The sequence below is a fragment of the Solenopsis invicta genome, chromosome 10, assembly GCF_016802725.1.
Source record: "Solenopsis invicta isolate M01_SB chromosome 10, UNIL_Sinv_3.0, whole genome shotgun sequence".
Lineage (NCBI taxonomy): Eukaryota > Metazoa > Arthropoda > Insecta > Hymenoptera > Formicidae > Solenopsis > Solenopsis invicta.
In genome coordinates, this window is record NC_052673.1 from 13691881 (window position 1) to 13710978 (window position 19098).

Here is a 19098-nt window from a genome sequence, read left to right on the forward strand (position 1 = left end):
CAACGCGCGACACTTTGTTGGACGGAACTATCGGCAAAGCGACATCACTACGTAGTGAAAGAGACGCGAGGTTATGATCCAGAATGCGTAAATCGATATTCCGTCGGTACGTAAACGAAGACTCGGAAGTAAGTGTGCGTAATCTGAATTAATCCTGACGCCGTTCCGCAAGAACAACAACGCGCGCGTCTCCGAGCGATCTCGCTGTCTCGTCCGAATGTTTATCTCACTCCAAATTACTCACGAAAACTACGACGTACGTGCAAAAACTCCGTTCGCGACTTCGATGACGTCACGCGAAGGGATAGCTACGCGTACGAACGGTACGAAGTTCGCGGCGAGAGAGGCTCGTCGTCGACACACTTCACGCTTCAAGGAGCGGAGAAGAATCGGGCGAGAAACGTTCGTTACGAAGTGAACACGGCGATCATCCTCACCCGCGTCCGTCGCCCGGCGAATAGTCAACACATACGTATTAGGACGATCGTCACCGTACATACACAAGACTTATTTCGCCCCATACCACACACATAAACATTCGCGTGTTGTGACCGTGAGACACACGGCACGGCGGGGCGGCGACAGATACAATGCGTAGTCGCTACGCTACCATTTCAACGACTGCTGTCCCCTGTCCCGTCGGCTACTCTGGCCCATCGCCCATCGGCCACGCATTCGCGAATAATACTTATGAGACACACGCTGCGAGGGATACAAACGGAGTTTGCACGATCTGCTCCTGTCGAGATATGTAGCCGCTGTGCCACCACTCCCGTCGCTCCCGACTACTGGCCCATTGATCATCGCTCGTCGGCAACCGAAATACCGCAGCGGCTCCTCGTCGCACGATCATCACACGTGTGTTCGACTCGAGCTTCCTGTGGATGTACAGAGATGAAACGCGAGATGCGACACGAAATCGATCCGCGATCTACCGTAAGTCCGCCCGCCGCCGTCTTCAATGCCTCACTACTAGACCGCGGAGCGCGCGCAGGCGCCGAGCGCCGGAGCGCCGGTGCGCCGCCAGTGCGCAGTATTGGAGCATCGAGGGTGGTGGCGAGCGGACGTGCGGTAGATCGCGGATCGATTTCGTGTGATTGATTCTCGTGTGATGGATTCTCGCTGCGTGTGTCTCACAGGTACAATTCGCGAATGCGTGGCCGATGGGCGATGGGTCAGTAACCGACGGAACAGCAGTCGTTGAAACGGTAGCGTGGCAACTACGCAATTCGGCAAGCGTGAACCGTGCAAATTCCATTGTACATCTCTCGCCCCCGCGCCTGGTCTATCACACGATCGCAATACGCGAATGTTTACGATGAAGTGAAATGAGTCTTGTGTACGGTGACGATCGTCCCGAGACGTGTATGTTGACTATTCGCCGGGCGCCGGGCGACCGACGCGAGTGAAGATGATCGCCGTGTTCACTTCGTAACGAACGTTTCTCGCCCGATTCTCCGTTCCTTGAAGCGTGAAGTATGTCGAAGACGAACCTCTCTCGCCGCAAACTTCGTGCCGTTCGAAAGCGTAGCTACCTCTTCGCGTAACGTCGTCGATGTCGCGAGCGGAGTTTTGCATGTACGTCGAAGTTTTCGTGAGTAATCTGGAGTGAGACAAACATTCGGACGAGACAGCGAGATTGCTCGGAGACGTGCGCGTTGTTGTTCTTGCGGGAGGGCGTTAAGGTTAATTCAATTTACGCGTACCTATCTCCTAATTTTCTTTTACGTTCCGACGGAGTATCGATTTACGCATTCTGGATCATAACCTCGCGCGGTCGCGTGTCTCTTTCGCTACGTAGTGATGGCGCTTCGCCGAGAGCTTCGTTCAACAAAGTGTCGCGCGTTGCTTCGATAATTAGTGCGTGGTTGTAATTAATCTGTTGTCCGCGAGTGTGTTGTATTGTGCAAAATCTGAGAGGAGGCGGAGGCCCGGGTGGCATCGTGCAACGGCGGAGCAACCCTGAGGTAACACACATTATATTAATTTTTTAACGTTAATTGTGTTGTTTATCTAACGCTAATCTAAATTTCGTATTTGTGTGTTGCAGGTCAACGCGGCGTTAGAACTCCGCTGCTGAGCGTCGTGTCGGTGAGTTGTAATTAAATTAACGCTTATCTCAGATTGGAATAATGAATCCGTGTAAAATATTTATGCAAATGTATATTTTGCGTATACATATGTAATTAAAAAAAAAAACGTTACAGATATAACATACAATTTCATGGATTCTGAATGAATGGGTTAGAGTAACATTTTTTGTAAGAAAGAGTATTAACAGGAATGCTATTATATTTTATATTTATACACGTGATTGAATGCAGATCACTGAATTTATATCTTTTTGGCATAATTTCCGATTTTTTCTATATATTCAATTCTATAATTCTATTTTTTATGGAAATCTTTATCTTATCACAAACCTTTTGAAATAATTTGAGTAAAGATTTCATATTTGAACATTTGTTATCTCCTTATATTATAATACTCTCTTGAGTTATCTGTTTATATAATTTCTACATCTTCCCCGAACAAATTTTTTTCCTTTTCTTTAGCCTCGTTAGAGAAGATAGAATAATCTCTTTTACTCTTTCTGCCTGCAAGCAATATACATGTACTGCTGAATTCTAACAGAAGCTGAAAATGGGAAAATATCTTAAGAAATTAAAAAATTTTTGTAACACTTATTTATTTATAATTTTTACATGTACAAATCAGAAAATTTTGGTTATATTATTTTCTTTGTTTATGCTTTTTGCTCACAATGTTTTGCTTCATGAAATCTTATTCTTATTAAATTGGCATTAAAGTTATTACGATGTTGAAATGCTCAAAATAAATTTTACATTTGTTGAATCTTCAACCCTAAATTTAAATCTTTTAAAATTTTCGATTGTATATACAGCCATATGATTCTGCGTAAGACATTTACATTGATTTGTAGAATTTATGCAAATTAATATATAATTTACATTAAAATAAATAATTTAATATTTTAATTATTTTAATTTAATGTTTTATATTAAAGCATGTTATAAAATTTGATTCATGTGTCAATTCATGTATCATTTTAAAATTATTTTAAAGTAGATTGGCATTCCGCAGTGTAATTGCTATTTGTATTGTATAAAAATGATTTTTAAAAGTTGATAAATAAGCAAATTAATGCGCGAGCGTGATGTAGTAATAATATACATAAAAATATACTTTCAATATTAATCGAGAAGATGTATTTAATTCTATATGCAGCAATTTGATATAACATTTTTCCAAGAAGTATACTTTTAATTGTTTGCTAGACGTGACAATACAAAATTGAGCATTAAGAGATTAATGAGATTTCTAAGAATTATTTTATTATTATTATTAAACAAAATGTTAGTATAATTTATTTTCATTATTTCATAAAATCCAATAAAATATTTTTTTTCTTTATCATCTAAAAGTCTACTAACAAGTTTGCGACAAAATGTGCCATAGTAAAGCAAGGGAATTAATTATTCCCTTTATAATAAATACATAAAAATCCCTCTTCTCTTATCTCATACAAATCGAGATAAATTTAACTAATAGGATTTAAGTCAACAATTTCGATACAAATTCGCAAAAATAGATTAATGCTTTTTGATATGGTAAAATGTATTAATTATCAACGATCTAGGAACGGGGAACATGTTTGCCGACATTTACATTTCATCGACGCAGACGATAACAGAGATATATTTGACGTTCACTGCCGTTTGCTCTTAAATTTCTAAATAATATTAACACGTCACATTTTCTTTTTAGTACATAATAATAAAAGAAAAAGTACATTTCTTCATACATTTTATATAAATGTACTAATTACATAAGCGCACATATATTGTATAGAAATACAATATGGCAGGATATATATATTTTAATAATTAATCCTTTAACTATAATCTCAGTTGTTTACTTTGTTTACTTATTATATTATTAATTAGCGCTCAATTATGTTTTTCTTTTAAATTTACAGTGAAACAACTGTCAGATTTTGACAAATTTAATTGAAAATCATATGTATATACAATTATATGTATATAAATTATATGTATATACATTTCTAAAAGTTAAAGGATTAAAATAATTTATTCATTTTTATCTATAAATTAATCTTATCTTTTATCTATGAATTATTCTTATCTATTAAAATTATTCTTTTTTATCTACATTCGTCTTCGCGTCGATGGTTTCCTATGCTAAATAATTCATATCGCAGATAGATTCATTTAATAGCTATACGTGGATACTTTTCAGCTGCGAGGCCAGGTTTAGTACCGATTATTATCGGTAAACAAGGATGAAATATCGATATTTTCGTGGCGACTCAGATGTGAAGCGAGGAAACATGCTCGACTTACTAATTTTCAATATTTTTTAAATTGCATGTTTTTTAGTTAGAGGAGAAATATTTTATTATTTAGAAAAAAAAGGCAAAACATCTCTAAGAGTTATACTTATTACTCTTATTAAGTAAAATTTGGCATAGCAATTTGTTGTTTCTTTATAGATATTAATCTTACAATTTTGAACTGTGTAATAGTGATACATATGATGACATAGTTTTACTATAAGAGACAGATTCTCGTCACCGCCTACATAACTTGTTTTACATCGTAATTATGGATTATAGCACGTACATACATCTACAATGGTAAAGTACGAGGTTTTGTCTAAATATTGTTTAAATAGTGTTTAATTTCTGTTTGATTTTATATGAAAAAAATTTATTTTTTAAGAATAAAATCATGTATGTTTTTTAAGATAGTGAAATATTTAAAGCTAAGTAAAAAAAAATTTAATATCTTTTAACTTGAGCATTTTCTTCGATTGCACAACGAGCATTTATATTTGACTTAAGAATAATACGCGTTAAATCAAAAGACATTGAAGGATGCTGAATAAAATAATGAAAAGAATAAAGGAACAGAGAAACAGGTAGGAAAGCGAGAATACGGCGTATATCGCGATAAAAACGTGAATAGGTAGCCTCGCAGCCGCGCGTGCGACAATGAACAAATGACGCGACACGAGCCGCATGGCTTGCCAGAGAAACGTCGGTTTGCTCGCCAACGGTCAAGCAAGTACCGAAGCTTGTTTGGCAAGAGGCTCCGATTCGAAAGCCTCTCTGTGAGGACATGTGCGTTCAGCTTGTTCGTACCACTTGCAAGCAATTGCAACGTCGGCTGACGGTTGCATTCAGCAGAGATAACAATTGCTTCACCGCTGAGTTGCGATCGATTTTTAAATGGCGTACGTCAGTGACTGTTAAGCCATTTGCATTCATATTTTTACACACTATTTTTTGCTGTAAAGAAATTCACGATTTAAATTTAAAAAACAAGATATTTAATATTATAATATTATAATTGTCATACTAAAATACTATATTACGAACTAGATATGTTATATATTGTGTATAATTATATGTTATATATTAGTATAATTATATAAATAAAGAGTCACAGATGTATATCTTTATGACGTACACAGTGACGTAAGTTGATTCAACATTCTGTCTGCTGCATAAAATTTTTCAAATTTTTTTAAATGATCAAATGGGAATAAGCTCAATTCAACAAATAAAATCAATTTTTGTTAGCAGTTAAATGCGTTAGTCGCGACACGAATAAAGCTGAATGCCCACGTTGTGCTTTGTTTTTCGTCTGCTTTGCGTTGCATTTATCAGGGTGGAAGGTATTGTGGGTTTTTTTAATTGTCACAGTTGTTATAACCGTAATTTTTGTCAATGCTATTGTTGTTGTTGCATTTGGACGAGCTACAAGAGGAAAGCAACAGCGATTCAATCTCTTTGGATTTGTACGAGCTTGGGACTACAAAACTAACTAGCTAACTAAAGCTTGCGTGATGGAATTTTCGAAATTTTGTTGATTGCCTGTTTGCCTAACTCTGTAATGTGTATTTAATAAGATTTTTTTTAAATTGTGGACGCTGTTCGCTTTCGACTAGTGGCTGTAGAAGTGGAGTACTCGTTCACACGCAAGATTAAGAACGATAGGTTCATGCAGTGTCATGCAAAGTGTTGCTATACATTTATTTGAAAGTCAAAGCTTCACCGCTTTTGCATTAATCGCGGTCATAGAAGCTATATAAAGTATACTATTTAAATTACTTGTAAAACTTTCTGCGATTAGATGCATTAAAGAATTTTTTGTAAAACTATAGTGTACTTTATATGCAAATAAAGAATTTACATTAAGAGATTGTTGATAAAATAAATAAAAAATATGATTAGAAAACATTTTTTAAGAGAAATTTAATTAAACAAAATAAATATGATGTATAATAAAATAGTTTAAAATGTAATTACATAAATATAAATAAGACTCTGGTCTTTTATCTTTTATAAAATATATAAAATATATAAATGTGTCAAAATACTGATTTTGCATAAGACATCATACATAATACAATAAATTAATTTTTACTATGCTAATGAAAGACTTATTTATGTTTAAAAATTAAAATTTTGTAAAAAATTAGAAACAAATACGAAAGTTAGGACTTTTGTGATTAACAATTCAAAATAGGAGAAATGAGTTTAAGAGTCGTGCTGAATGTTGTGCGCCAAAACAAATATTAATAAATAAAATAAATAAAAGTAAACGTTTGCTTTTATTTATTTTGGTTATTAGTATTTGTTTTGGCGAACAACATTCAGCACGGCTCTTAAGCTCGTTTTTCCTATTTTAAATTAAAACTTTGTATTGACTTTCCATAAATCGTACAGCCTTATAAACGCTACAATCCATGCACTCAACTTCATTTTAGTCTACGTGTGACTCGATTTTTTCCTAAGTGCTTTGAAAGTTCATTACTGTAATGATCTAGACTCTTGAGTGTGCGCCCATTTTCAGAAGATTGTTAATAAATTTTTGTGTTATTAAACTTTTGCTTAAATTTCTGAACTCTAGAACCTTCATGTTTCCAAATTCCAAATAAATTTTTTAAAATTTGATTTTAAATTTGGTTTTAATAATTTTTGAATATTTAGATATTGCTACTATCGAAAAGAATTCAAAATTCTTTATAATTTAACGAGTAGAAATTTATATATAGCATGAAATACAAATTTTGTTTATATATAATCATTTTATCTTTCTATCTTAAAAATTTTTAGAATAGTTTGCGAATATTTTTTATAAGATTTGTTTCGAAAAATGTGCGCATATGTGGGCCAGATAACTTCCGGAACTTGAGAAGATCATCTTCGCTGCTCGTCGATTGGTTTTCTCTGCGTCTGTCGGCCTTGTCTGTCGGATGTGCATGCTGCAACCATGCCTTCTAAGGTAGAATGTCTTTCTATCGTACAAGCTGGCCTTCTATTGTGGAATCGATACCTTCCATCTCATTGATTTCAAGTATGATAATGTTTTATATCAAAACGGTTAAGAGGTCTACGAGGACGTTGCACTGTTATAGAGTAAGAAAAATGAAAGAAAAATGCAAAGATCAAGATTCAGATTATAAGGAAAAGAGAGAAAAAGAGAAAGAGAGAGAGAGAGAGAGAGATATGATGTAAAGAAGAGTGAAAAGAGAGTTGTGATTGGGTACGATCAAGGAAGCGTTTTGCTAAATCGATTGAATTGCACGACGAACTAACGCCATTTGTCACATAATGTCGTTGACAGTTTTATGATTATTTTATAACTGTAGCACTATGTGTTATCACACAATATTATTTGACGAACTTTTATATTTTAAAAACTATAGTGTAGAATGATACAGATTACTGACTATATATAATAATTGTGCAGAAATTAATAAATTACACGAATTGGGATTATGCATTTCAGAGATATGTGTAAAAAATATTGCCTTTCCATTTTTTTATTCAATAATTATATATTAATTATCTATTCAAAAGTTAAAAATTTCCTGAAATTCTTATATACGTTAAGATACTTTATGCAATATATTGATTGGCGTTTATACCTCGTGCAATTTTATTGTGCTTTTTCATAAATTTTTGTATCGAATGAAACTCGACCAGTCGCGTCGAACATTGTCGCATTAGAATAAGAGAAATAACATAGTGAGGTGCATTGTTGTGAGTAAAATTCGAGAGCTAGAGTATCCACATTTTGTATCTTCTCTTTATCATAATATTAGGGTAAATGGCTAATTCATCATCGATGTTCCTAGACGACAGTCGAGTACATGCAGCGCGATAAAGCTGAGGAAGAAATTTAATTTACATTCTACTTGTCTATTTATAGCTAAACTATATATTTTTTTAAAAAGTATTCAAGAATGAACAATAAAAATTGCAGTAAATTGCCAAATATTTGAAGCATCGAGATTGCAAAGCAAAGAAAGTAACGAATACTGTACAATCATGTAACTTAGAGAAATAATTTTTGTAGTATTTGTATTTAATGTATGTCAAATAAATACTATCAAAATAGTTACATGTATTCTAGTAGGATTATTGCAATTTTGTTATAAATGTAGATCCTTTCGTTTAAATTACACTACTCAATGTTTAATACTATTTCACATTTTGGTAACTTTTGGTAACTTTTTTTAAATAAAATTCCTTCCTCAGATTTTTTGTCACGAATGTATTGCAATGATGCTAGCCGTGCTTGCTCGAAGAGCAACTAATAGAGAACTCGGACTTGCTCCGAGATCATCAGAAAAATCGATTAGATAGTTGAGATGATTTCTACACGAGAAACGCCTAGGTACTATCGATGCTGTCTAGGGCCAGTGATCGGAACGAACGATACAAATTGGACAACTCTCGCTATAGAAAACGAGATTAAATTTGATATTAGTTGCACAGTTTAATTATAATTATCTAATTCTATTGAAAATTTCAAGCTAAATTTACAATAATATTTATTATCGATTCTATCAAATAACTCCTAGCTTTTTCTTTTGGCTTTTATTTAAAAGTTTAATTTTATTGCAATACTTTGACTTGTCTCCTTAAGGAAACAAAAGTTGACTAATAAAATTAATTTAAAGAAATACTATAGTAAATTACATTATAGTAAATAACAAAATTTCTTACAAGGCTACATGAATATATATTTTACTTACAGTCATCTATTCATGTACTTTTCTCTTTGCAGCATTTAATATATATCGAATTCATCTTAGCATTCTCATTTTCTATATAGCATTAATCGTAAGATATGCAACTTTGATAAAATTTCTATATCGTATAAATGTAATGTAATATATTCGATTTCTACGCGATTTAATGGATCGATAACACGCTTGAAAGAGGCACAAAAGTAATGGTAATGATACGTCAAATTTCCATTGCTCTATATGCTTTTGACTTCTCTTCTCAATATTCCGAAGGATCTAGCCTTCAGGATCGAAGCCAGCTCGATCGTTCGTTCCGACGAATGGTCGTGTTGTTGACTCGCTAGAATTTCTACGAAGGATATGATTGGGCACCACTGCGATGGGTGGATCGAATTAATTGGTGTTATACGATGTGATTATTGCAACGTTCTACAAAGCAAGCGGAGGCTCCTAAAACTGCCGAACGCAGAATAAGGATGGTCGACAGGATCAGCAGGAGTACGGGATTCGAGCGCGAGGTCGGGGGTACACGATTGCACATATCCTCCTCACAGAAGCACATGTGACCAGTGCCGGTACTTTCCATCATGCACACGTGGTCCACCATGAATAAGTTTATTTGTAGTTGCGCGGTGCAGGTTCTCCTCACGCTCTCGTACGCTGCAAGTAAAAGAGAACAATAAGCAGCAAATAAATTCCTGCGGATTGTAAACACCTAATGTTTATTTATTAATTTTTATTTCAGTTATATTGTAATTCTCTCAGTTACACTCTAAATCCAAGTAACAGGTTCTAAAACTAATTGATTATTTAAATATATAACGAAAGAGATAAAAATACAAGTCATTTAATCTACTGTCAGTTCTGAATACTGCCCTCCGATTACTGTCACGCGTACAATAATATTGCTTCCCTATTTGCTGTCACACATTTATGTTTATTTTATATAATAATTTTAGTTTATCATTAAAACATTTTTAATACGTAATGTTCTTATACTTTTTATTCTAATATTGCAATTAAAAAAAGTGGTAGTAAATTGATACACTGGCAGTAATTATCTTATGATCTATAATACGATAGAATAATATGAATAGAGTATGTAATACGAATAGAATAGTACAATATGTATTATTATATGCCGCGTTGAATTCATCTTTTTTCAAATCTTTTAAGTTTAATTACAATAGACAAGTTACAATAGACAAATACTTACGTGATTTTGCGTTGCGAACCATTTTTACGCAGCATCCGTTACATGTCATTAGCGGTGGCTGATCTCTGGGTAGTGCTGTATAGTTGAATGGATCCTTGCATCTGAGATCCGTCCATGAATCGCATTCGTAGCAGTAAATGGAACGAGCTGTGGAACAGATGTATTTTTTCAAAGATGATCATGTATCGTTTCTATCGCACTTGGGAAAGAATGCACGCGAAGTCGAAGAGTGTTTGATAATTCATCTATTGTACGACAGTCACTTATTTTTAACAATGTTCAATTTGTTCGTACATTCTCGATCATAACCTGCATTTAATGTTAAATGTAACTCTGAGATATTTCGTTAATAACATAAGTAATAATTAATAATTAATAATATTTAATTATACTAATAAGAGAATCAAGATATATAAAAATACAAATACAAATAATTAAGAAGTCTTAACAATTATGTCTGGATCTTGGTATTGATATTTCTCTCTTATTTTCTGTACATTTTGAAGTTCACGAAATTACGCGCCGAATAAATTTTCGAGGAACATAGTTATAAAATGAACAAAAGTGGAGCAATCACGATGTTAAATTGATAATCACTTTAACAATAATTAACAATTACTAATAAATTTATGGATATAATGCATATTAAATGAGTATTATGACGCAACTTGTAAACAGCAAACCTTTAATTAAGCAGTCACATTTAACGTTAAACGAACGGTTAGATTTAATATTATAAGCTATGATTAGAAAAGTGATTAATTAATAAGATGGAAATAGTTAATCCAGATAATCTGGAAATTTTGTATACTTCACGATCACATAGTTTCCCGAATGCATATTTCTTGTGTATGATTATACGTATCGATGGGCGTACGCGTGAATTCTAAAAACGAAATATTAAGCACTGATTGTTTTCTACGGCACAATAGAAAAGCACAAACGAATCGTAACGTAATTATGCTTGATAAAACTGAACGAGAATAAGATTAATTTCTACTAAGCGATATATATGATTTACAAAAACTTTTTATGATTTATTACAAAATAACTATGTGCATCTAAATGTTTTTCACATGATTCTTGTTCAGTTCGGAATGAAAGCAATCTCGAGCGGGTGATTCCCGATGGAGAACGCTTTTTCGTCCTGCGGTAGACACTCTGACAAGAGTCTTGGTCGCGAACACATCGAGCTTCATCGAATCCCTAGCGAACGAGTCCGACGATACGATACGGGCACATCGAGGAGAGTAAGCTGGTTTAATCACTCACTCTGGCACTCCGCATGACAGACGTTGGCAACCGCGAGTACAATTGCCGCTGAAAACGAAAGATTCGTTACTGCTTTAGGCAATGTGCGTCAGCGATGTGCGCTGGTTGCTAGCTTAAGTAACTTGGTGTGATCAGTGGTAACGCAAGCGATAGGACTAGCACTATTATACAAGGGCTACGATGGCTGCGACTACTACCGCTACAGACTCTATAGCGCAGCTTTAGCATATTAACGATGTTGGGGACCGCTGATAGTGGTGCTAGCTAATGATGCTATCACTCGATTGATCAAAGAGGGACCGTGCGACAGTCACGTCCAGATTTTTCGGTTCGTTGGATGATTATAATCTTGCAGGTATAAGGTATATAGTAAGGAATTGGTGAAGGAGGACAGAGTATGGGATATGAAACGTGATATACATGCGATATAAACATGTGTATAGAAGGCATATAGTATATAAAAGTATAGAGCAGTAAATAGCAATATCTGGGGCGTGATTTAAAAATCAAACTTAGTGTCATGCAATTTTAAAAGAGCCTTGAGACAAGTGTTATATCATATGCTTGTAGAACAAACTTGTCTTGGAATAAGTTGGAAAGACAAGAATAATAGAAATACCATAATATGCTAAACATTTAATTAAAATTTTGCTCCAGTTAAAAATAATGCGTGCGTATATTTAAAATATGACGTAAGTAGTAATTCAACTTTGCCTTAATTGCTTCAGCTTTTTATAATTTTTAAAATTTTATATATATCTTTGATATTTTAATACGCAAAGGTGTTAAAGGCCAAAGGATAACTTCTGTACGGTACGTATAAAAGTTAATTTAGTATCGAGAATAAATGCATTTTACTCATTATATTTATAATTTACCGTGCAGAAAAAGTTTTCCCATAAATGAAAATTCAATAACAGTATACGTCTATAATAGTGAACCAAAACAATTTGGAGATGCCTGGCGCACTTAAAAAAAAAAAAAAAAAAATACCTGCGCATTTGATTTGAAATATAGAAGATTTATATTTTGAATACAATTACTTAAATTATCGATATATACTTTGTTAATAATTCTTATCATACAAGGAACGATGAATATATAATATCAATCTGTATATTTTTATTCCGTAGGCCTCTATATTTCTCAAATGCGTTTTTTTTTTCAAGAATCTTACGTACGTACGTGTCCACGTACCTAGCAGCACGGAAGCAGCGGCCATACGCGTGTTGATTGATCTAATATATAATACCTATGATTTTTAGATCGTAATAAGACTCCTAGTAATTGCAAGCAAAACCGTGACCAATTGGCATAATTTCCAGTTATCGATGTCTTATATAAACAACTACGATTATTTATTAGTAGATTAACATTTATGTTCGAAACTAGTTTGATGCTATAAAGACAAATATCCTGCACTTTGGATATATGGATATATTTCTTCATCCGAGTAACAGGATTATATCTAATAACTAATCTAATTTCAAAATAAAAATTAGACATTGAACATGATTGACATCTGTGTAAGGGAGAAGCCTATTTCAGTTCGACGATGCTACCCTCTTAAAATATAGAAGAACCTTTTAGGATTAAATGGGAAGCTTATCGAGGACACACTTACCCACTATCAAGTGATTCGTCCACATGCTGACAGCGGCAGGATCTCCTTACACTTTGTTTAGCTTCGTGTCATGTCGAGACTTTCTCAAACATCGAGTAGCGTCCGATTAGCACGAGCTGATTCAGTCATATATTTCAAGTCGTCCCTGAAATTACGAATCAAATTCCTCAAATTAAATTTAGTGCAATTTCTGAAAATACATCCAACTTGTGTGGCGTTGAAGTATTTTCTATAATAAATATTTTCCATTAATTTCACTTTTTATCTATATGTGAAAATAATTATAAAATTATATAATTAAAGTAAGTGCCCAGGAGTTAAATTATTTTTTATACTCTAATATCTTATAAATATAATAATGTAGTAGTTTTCAAAAATTCTAATTCAATTTGTATTTTTATAGATTCTTCAAATAGATTGCTGATAACGTACCACTATTATTTTCGATTGTGTATTTTACTTATTTGAAAAAAAATATTTCTATCATTTAAATCACTCACTTTGTCTTACTAAAAATTTTATGCTCATTATGTTGCTAATATCCCTGGTAGAAATCTTCTCATGGATAGATAGTTAAAAGTTCTCATTTTAAATGGATACATACCCATTCCAATAGGGTAAATACTCATATGGCATGAGCATCTTTCCATGCCATTGAGTATCTTGCTGTGTTAAATGAGCATCTCCCTATGAGTCGTACGTAACTCCCCTTTTCCCCACACGTTAGGCATTGTCCTAAGTAGTCGGGTATCCGGGAAGTATTATCAAAAAGAAGTGCTTTCGGCAAGGCCTGCTCAAATAGAATAAAATTCAAGGAACGGAAAGCTTTTATTTTAACAAATAGGCTATTTGTTTTGGTAAATGTCTTTTATTTCTTTTTTTTCTGATTTTCTATAAAAAAAGGATTTATCTTGAGCGGGAGAACACTTTTGTAAATGCGATGGATTAATAAAAGTGTATAAACAATATTAATAATATATTGTAGTAAAAAATAAAAACTGTATGTAAAATATTCCAGCTCAAAGAAACATCATCCGACGATTAAGAAGATTAAAGTATGCAGTGAATTCGTAAATATACGAATACTCATGATATTTAAATTTTATCTTTTTTCTCTTATTACATTTTTTGTGTTTTATGTAGATATCCATTGATATCCATATAAGTACATACTCACGAAAAGTTCCAATTTTCCCTTTTTTGATTAATGAGGAAATTTCCACCAGGGATTTAATTAATATTAAATAAAGTTAGTTTAAGTCAGTTTTTTAAAATTTTAATTTGTTAATTAATTTGACATTTGATCACCGAAAAATGTTTTTTTTTTATTTCAAGTTGATATGTTAACACCAATGTATTTGAGCACTATCATAATACGAATGCTTAATTTAAGACACTTAATAACTTAATAACATAATAACTAAATCGTTTAATTGGTTACGAAATGTATTATTTTATTTTGTTTTGTGCTAGCAGTAATAATTTGTTAAATAATTACACAGTATTAAATTTGTGTGTTGAAAAGTTTATGTGCTGTAAGATTTTTACATTTAAATCATAATATTCAAATCATAATTAATTAATAAACACATTGTTTACTAAAGCCAATTAGAATATTTTAATATATTACTCTCATATTAATATTAATTATATTCATTTTTGAAATAAATATAATTGTATTGCAAAAAGTATATGATTGAAGAAAAAATAGTAAAAATTTTAAAATTATAAAAACACTTACATAATTGTACTTTTTTAAATAATAAGAAATCTATAAAAATATTTTTTTTATTTTTATTTATTTATTTTAATTTTTTTAAAAGACTAAAATAATCTCTTTTTTTGTTTTATAAAAATTAATAAATGCATACATTAATTTTTTTATATGTTAACATCTTCTGTGTTGATTATTTATTTTACTGTTTTATATTATTTAGCTATTATATTATTTAGTTGACAGCAAGAATTATTGATTATTTATTTAACTTGAAAATTTTAGAGGTTAATTTTACAGGTTAAATTTATATTTAATGTAGATATTATTTATGTGCAGAATATGCAGTCATTTTATTTCATAAATAATAACTTAATTAAAGGTAGTCACCTAGTTAGAATAATTAGAATATGGAATAAAACTACACAAAAATCGGTGTACGTCACTTGTGTCTATAAAACAGGCTGCAAAAGTAGATTTAACGCATTTATATGCCTAATCACAATTCTCACATACTTTTATTGCACCGTTTGACGGAGTCTAGAAGGGTTGATCGTTTCGTGGTAACACTGGCGTCCTGTTTTTAAACGATGTTTAAAACACAAAGTCTACTTCTTTTATTTCTTATTGTCATTCCTCGCGTGTCACGATCTCAGATTCGATTGTTGACCCTCTAACGAGATCCGGCACTGCTCTGCGCCTACATCTTCTTCAAGCTCAGGCACCCCAGCCCGTCTATCAACGAGTCTATGTACATCACCTATGCATGACGACGGTGAAACGAGGGTACGAGGGTATGCAGGACGATGCAGTTCGCGAAATGCCACGGTGCGACTATGCGGTCGCGATTACGCTGTAAATGCAGTGTACCAGCGCTTTCAGAGTACTGACAAGCGCGCTAGTCTACGCGCCGACCGAAGCGCGGATTCAGGTCGATCAATATGAGTCCGCCAGTCTGTGCCACGTGCTCACGTTGCTGTACCGACGAAGCTGCTGCTACTGCTGCTCTTCGACGAGAGTTTGCATCGTAGCACAACAGCTTTTGCCGACGGCATTTAATGTGAAGCTTTTAAAACAGAGACAGCCGAAAAAATGTAACCAATCGTACGATTGATGTTAGAATAAACAAGGAAAATATTAACGTAAACTCTATATTAGGGTCGGTCCATTAAGGACAGCGCTTGCGCACTTCGGTGTTTATTTTCTGCGAAATTTCGAAGATGTGAAATAATAATGACTAGAAATTTTATATTAATTACGGGGAAGATAAGTAGCAAATAAAAGAAGGCGAGACGGAGAATCCGCTTTAAATTATGGCAGGAGTAGGGTGACAACTTCAGATTTTTGCTATTTGCGAAAGTTGACAACTTTTGTACTTCGGGATCTATTTGAGCTGTAATACTTTTCTGATTGAGTTTACCCTCTTGAAACTTCAGAACTATCTCAAAACTTTTAATGTTTGAAAAAAATTTTATTTTATAGAAGGAGGTCAAACCTGATCTGTTTATTTTATACAACTTACATAATTATTACAAGTATATTTTAAATTTTTTGAACAAAAGTTTGTTTTCTTTTTTGTTGTGTAAGTATCTCCATAATATCTTCGATTTTGATTCTCTAAACCTAAAATATTTATCTAATCTTTTATGAAAAAAGTTTACTGATTTATAGGACGATATTCGAGAATTAAAAATTGGTGAAATTTTTTATTTTTCTCTTTATTTTACAGGTGATAAGAGCAACAATTGTTATTTTTTTAGTAGTACTTTTTAAAAGAATAACTAACGGCTACTTTTAACATTTAAAGCGATAAAAACAAAAATTAAAAATTCTCACGTATTATATATTACACGTACACATGTATGTGCAACATTTAATCACTTTTAATGAAACCTCGTGATGTTTTCGTTTGACTCGCAGACCTTTTGATATAAGTGTTGATGCTAATTGCAATAATTTATGGCTATTAAGCAAACGTTTCAGTTAATTATAACTATTACGTCAGTTAAAGCAATTGGATGAGCTCAGTTTGTTCATGTCCATTGTCATTACATTTTCGGAGTTTATGTTGTAAAATTTTATAAATTATGAAAATCGTCTTGTATTATGACTGAAATTTTGCAAAATAATTTTTGTTTAATTGTACTTTTATTTTGGAGAATTACTTTAATTATTTTTGTTAATTATCAAAGCTTGTAGCTGTTAAAGAATAAAATTAAAGCATCTTGACACAAGAAATATTTACTCGAAAAAAGTACCAAAAAGTATCAAAGTCAATAAATTGATTTAGTCATAACGCTGCATCTCAATAAGAACCAAACGTTTCAACACACACTGGTCGGATCATGTTATGTAACGGTTCGTTTATCAAGTCGCTATGCGAATAATATAAACAAAATATACGTATTATTAATTTACTTAATTTCTCAAAGACATTATATTTCGAAGAATTAATCGAGAACATGTACTTATTAAAAATATTTAATTAAAATAAGAGAAGATCAAGTACATCGAGCAGATACCGATGTTATTCGTATACAATCTGTAGTTTATTTAAATATAGAAGAATTCTGATTACTTTTGCTGGATTGAGCTTGATATTTCTAATTTTAATTTGTAAAAAATACTTGTTTATATGAAATTGTTATTTTGATATGGAACTTTTTATACTTTTTTTTAGCTTTTCTTAGACAAAAATAAGTTATGACGATTGACTCTTATCGGGAGCGCATTATGATTAAAAATCAATTTATTGATCTTTGACACTTTAGAGAAATATAGTTCCTTAACCTTATCAAGCTATGTTGCTGAATATAACAAAATTATAAGTATTACTGAAGATATGTAAATTGAATCAAAACGTTATATTTTTTATTGATATTAAAGTATGCGTTTTAATTTTTGCTTCAATTACTTTTTTATCGACACTTATTAATCTTGATATGTCTTTAAAAGTTTGATCAGATTTTATTTATTAAAAAATCCAGTGTAATCATCAAATGAAAAATAAAACATTATATACATACATGTATATACGTATAAATAAAAAAATTAACTAAAAAGTTGTCAAATATTTTAAAAAGTATTCGTGTAGCTGTGCTAAAAGCACAAAAATTAAATTTAGACATTAAAGTACTCGGACTGAATATATACGTAAGTAACAGTATAAGGGCAATGCAATTTACGATGTTGTAAAATGTGGAAATACATTTCTTGCAATTTCAAAGGGTTCTATATTACTTCGTTTTCCTAGATTTCCTTGCTTAGTTGTTTGTACCACAGAATTACCATTCCAATTACACCAGCTATAACGTATAATTGACATCGTTTTGAGTGCTTTAATAAAACTGATTTGTGTGATTATTCGTCTATTTCTGTGTTGGATCAGATTATTAAAATTTAAGTCTTGTTTGTTTAAGACATTTACAAGATGATGAAAGTGGAGAGAGAGAGAGAGAGAGAGAGAGAGAGAGAAAGAAGCTTTATTTTTAATTATTTTTAGTTTTTTTAACATAGGTAGAATACATAAAATATTTGATTACTTAGAAGGCTACACACAATTATAATAGGGAATAGGGCACAGAAAATAAGCAACAGTGAAAAAAAACATTTTGTATGTTTTTCTTATTTGATATATTAGCTGATCCTTTTTTCTATTATTTGTTCCGCATCTCCTTAATAACTTAAATTTTACAACCAAACATGTTATTTTTTTAAGAATCATTTTAATCCGCAGCAGCAAATAGAGAAAATCAATAGACCGCATACAGACTATTTTCTCTACTGCAGGCAAATGCGAATTACGCCTAAGTCGATAAGTAAATTCTATATTTACAGCGGCTAAAAGTACCTGCATTAAAGTCTCTTATTATGCCGCTGATGATATTTTAGTTTTATTCTTTTATTTGTAAAATAAAAAATTGAGAAACTAGTTTAGTGCATAAGCCAAATACCATATTTAAAAAGATGTACTAATGTGTAATAATAAAATAGAAAACTTTTTTCTTTAACAATAAAATATTTAATAATCAAAAAATATTTAAAGGTAATAGTAAAATATTTAAATTGCAAAGCAAAATTAGCTGTACTTTTTAGTTGATTTACTTTTAATATTTTTGTAGCTTATGTTAAAAGAATTATAACAATTATTAAAACTGGTATAAGTGCAATATTTTGTATGTTATA

The 19098-nt window shown here is 32.2% G+C and overlaps 1 protein-coding gene across 5 annotated transcripts; it reads right to left on the reverse strand.

Annotated features, from left to right (window-relative positions):
- Positions 1–2672: 2672 nt before the first annotated feature.
- Positions 2673–15843, reverse strand: LOC105193205 (protein quiver). 5 transcript variants are annotated; one of them, XM_011157571.3, is made up of 6 exons: positions 15430–15836; positions 13804–13989; positions 13200–13344; positions 11576–11623; positions 10304–10450; positions 2673–9747 (listed from the first exon to the last, which is right to left on the reverse strand). In XM_011157571.3, the coding sequence occupies exons 3-6, from the start codon at positions 13222–13224 to the stop codon at positions 9491–9493; spliced, it is 477 nt and encodes a 158-aa protein (XP_011155873.1). In that variant the 5' UTR covers positions 13225–13344; positions 13804–13989; positions 15430–15836; the 3' UTR covers positions 2673–9490. The 5 variants fall into 5 exon arrangements, with proteins under 5 accessions (XP_011155873.1, XP_011155870.1, XP_039310285.1 ...); XM_011157568.3 differs by having other exon boundaries at positions 15304–15836; XM_039454351.1 differs by lacking the exon at positions 11576–11623 and having other exon boundaries at positions 15304–15843.
- Between the last annotated feature and the right edge of the window lie 3255 nt (positions 15844–19098).

Excerpts from the sequence above, each read along its gene's own strand:
- LOC105193205 (XM_011157571.3), bottom strand. The coding sequence starts at position 13,224 with ATGTGGACGAATCACTTGATAGTGG. Across the intron at positions 10,451-11,575 it reads CTGTCATGCGGAGTGCCAGA|CTCGTTCCATTTACTGCTAC; the intron begins GTGAGTGATTAA and ends TCTGTTCCACAG. Across the intron at positions 9,748-10,303 it reads GGTTCGCAACGCAAAATCAC|CGTACGAGAGCGTGAGGAGA; the intron begins GTAAGTATTTGT and ends TTTTACTTGCAG.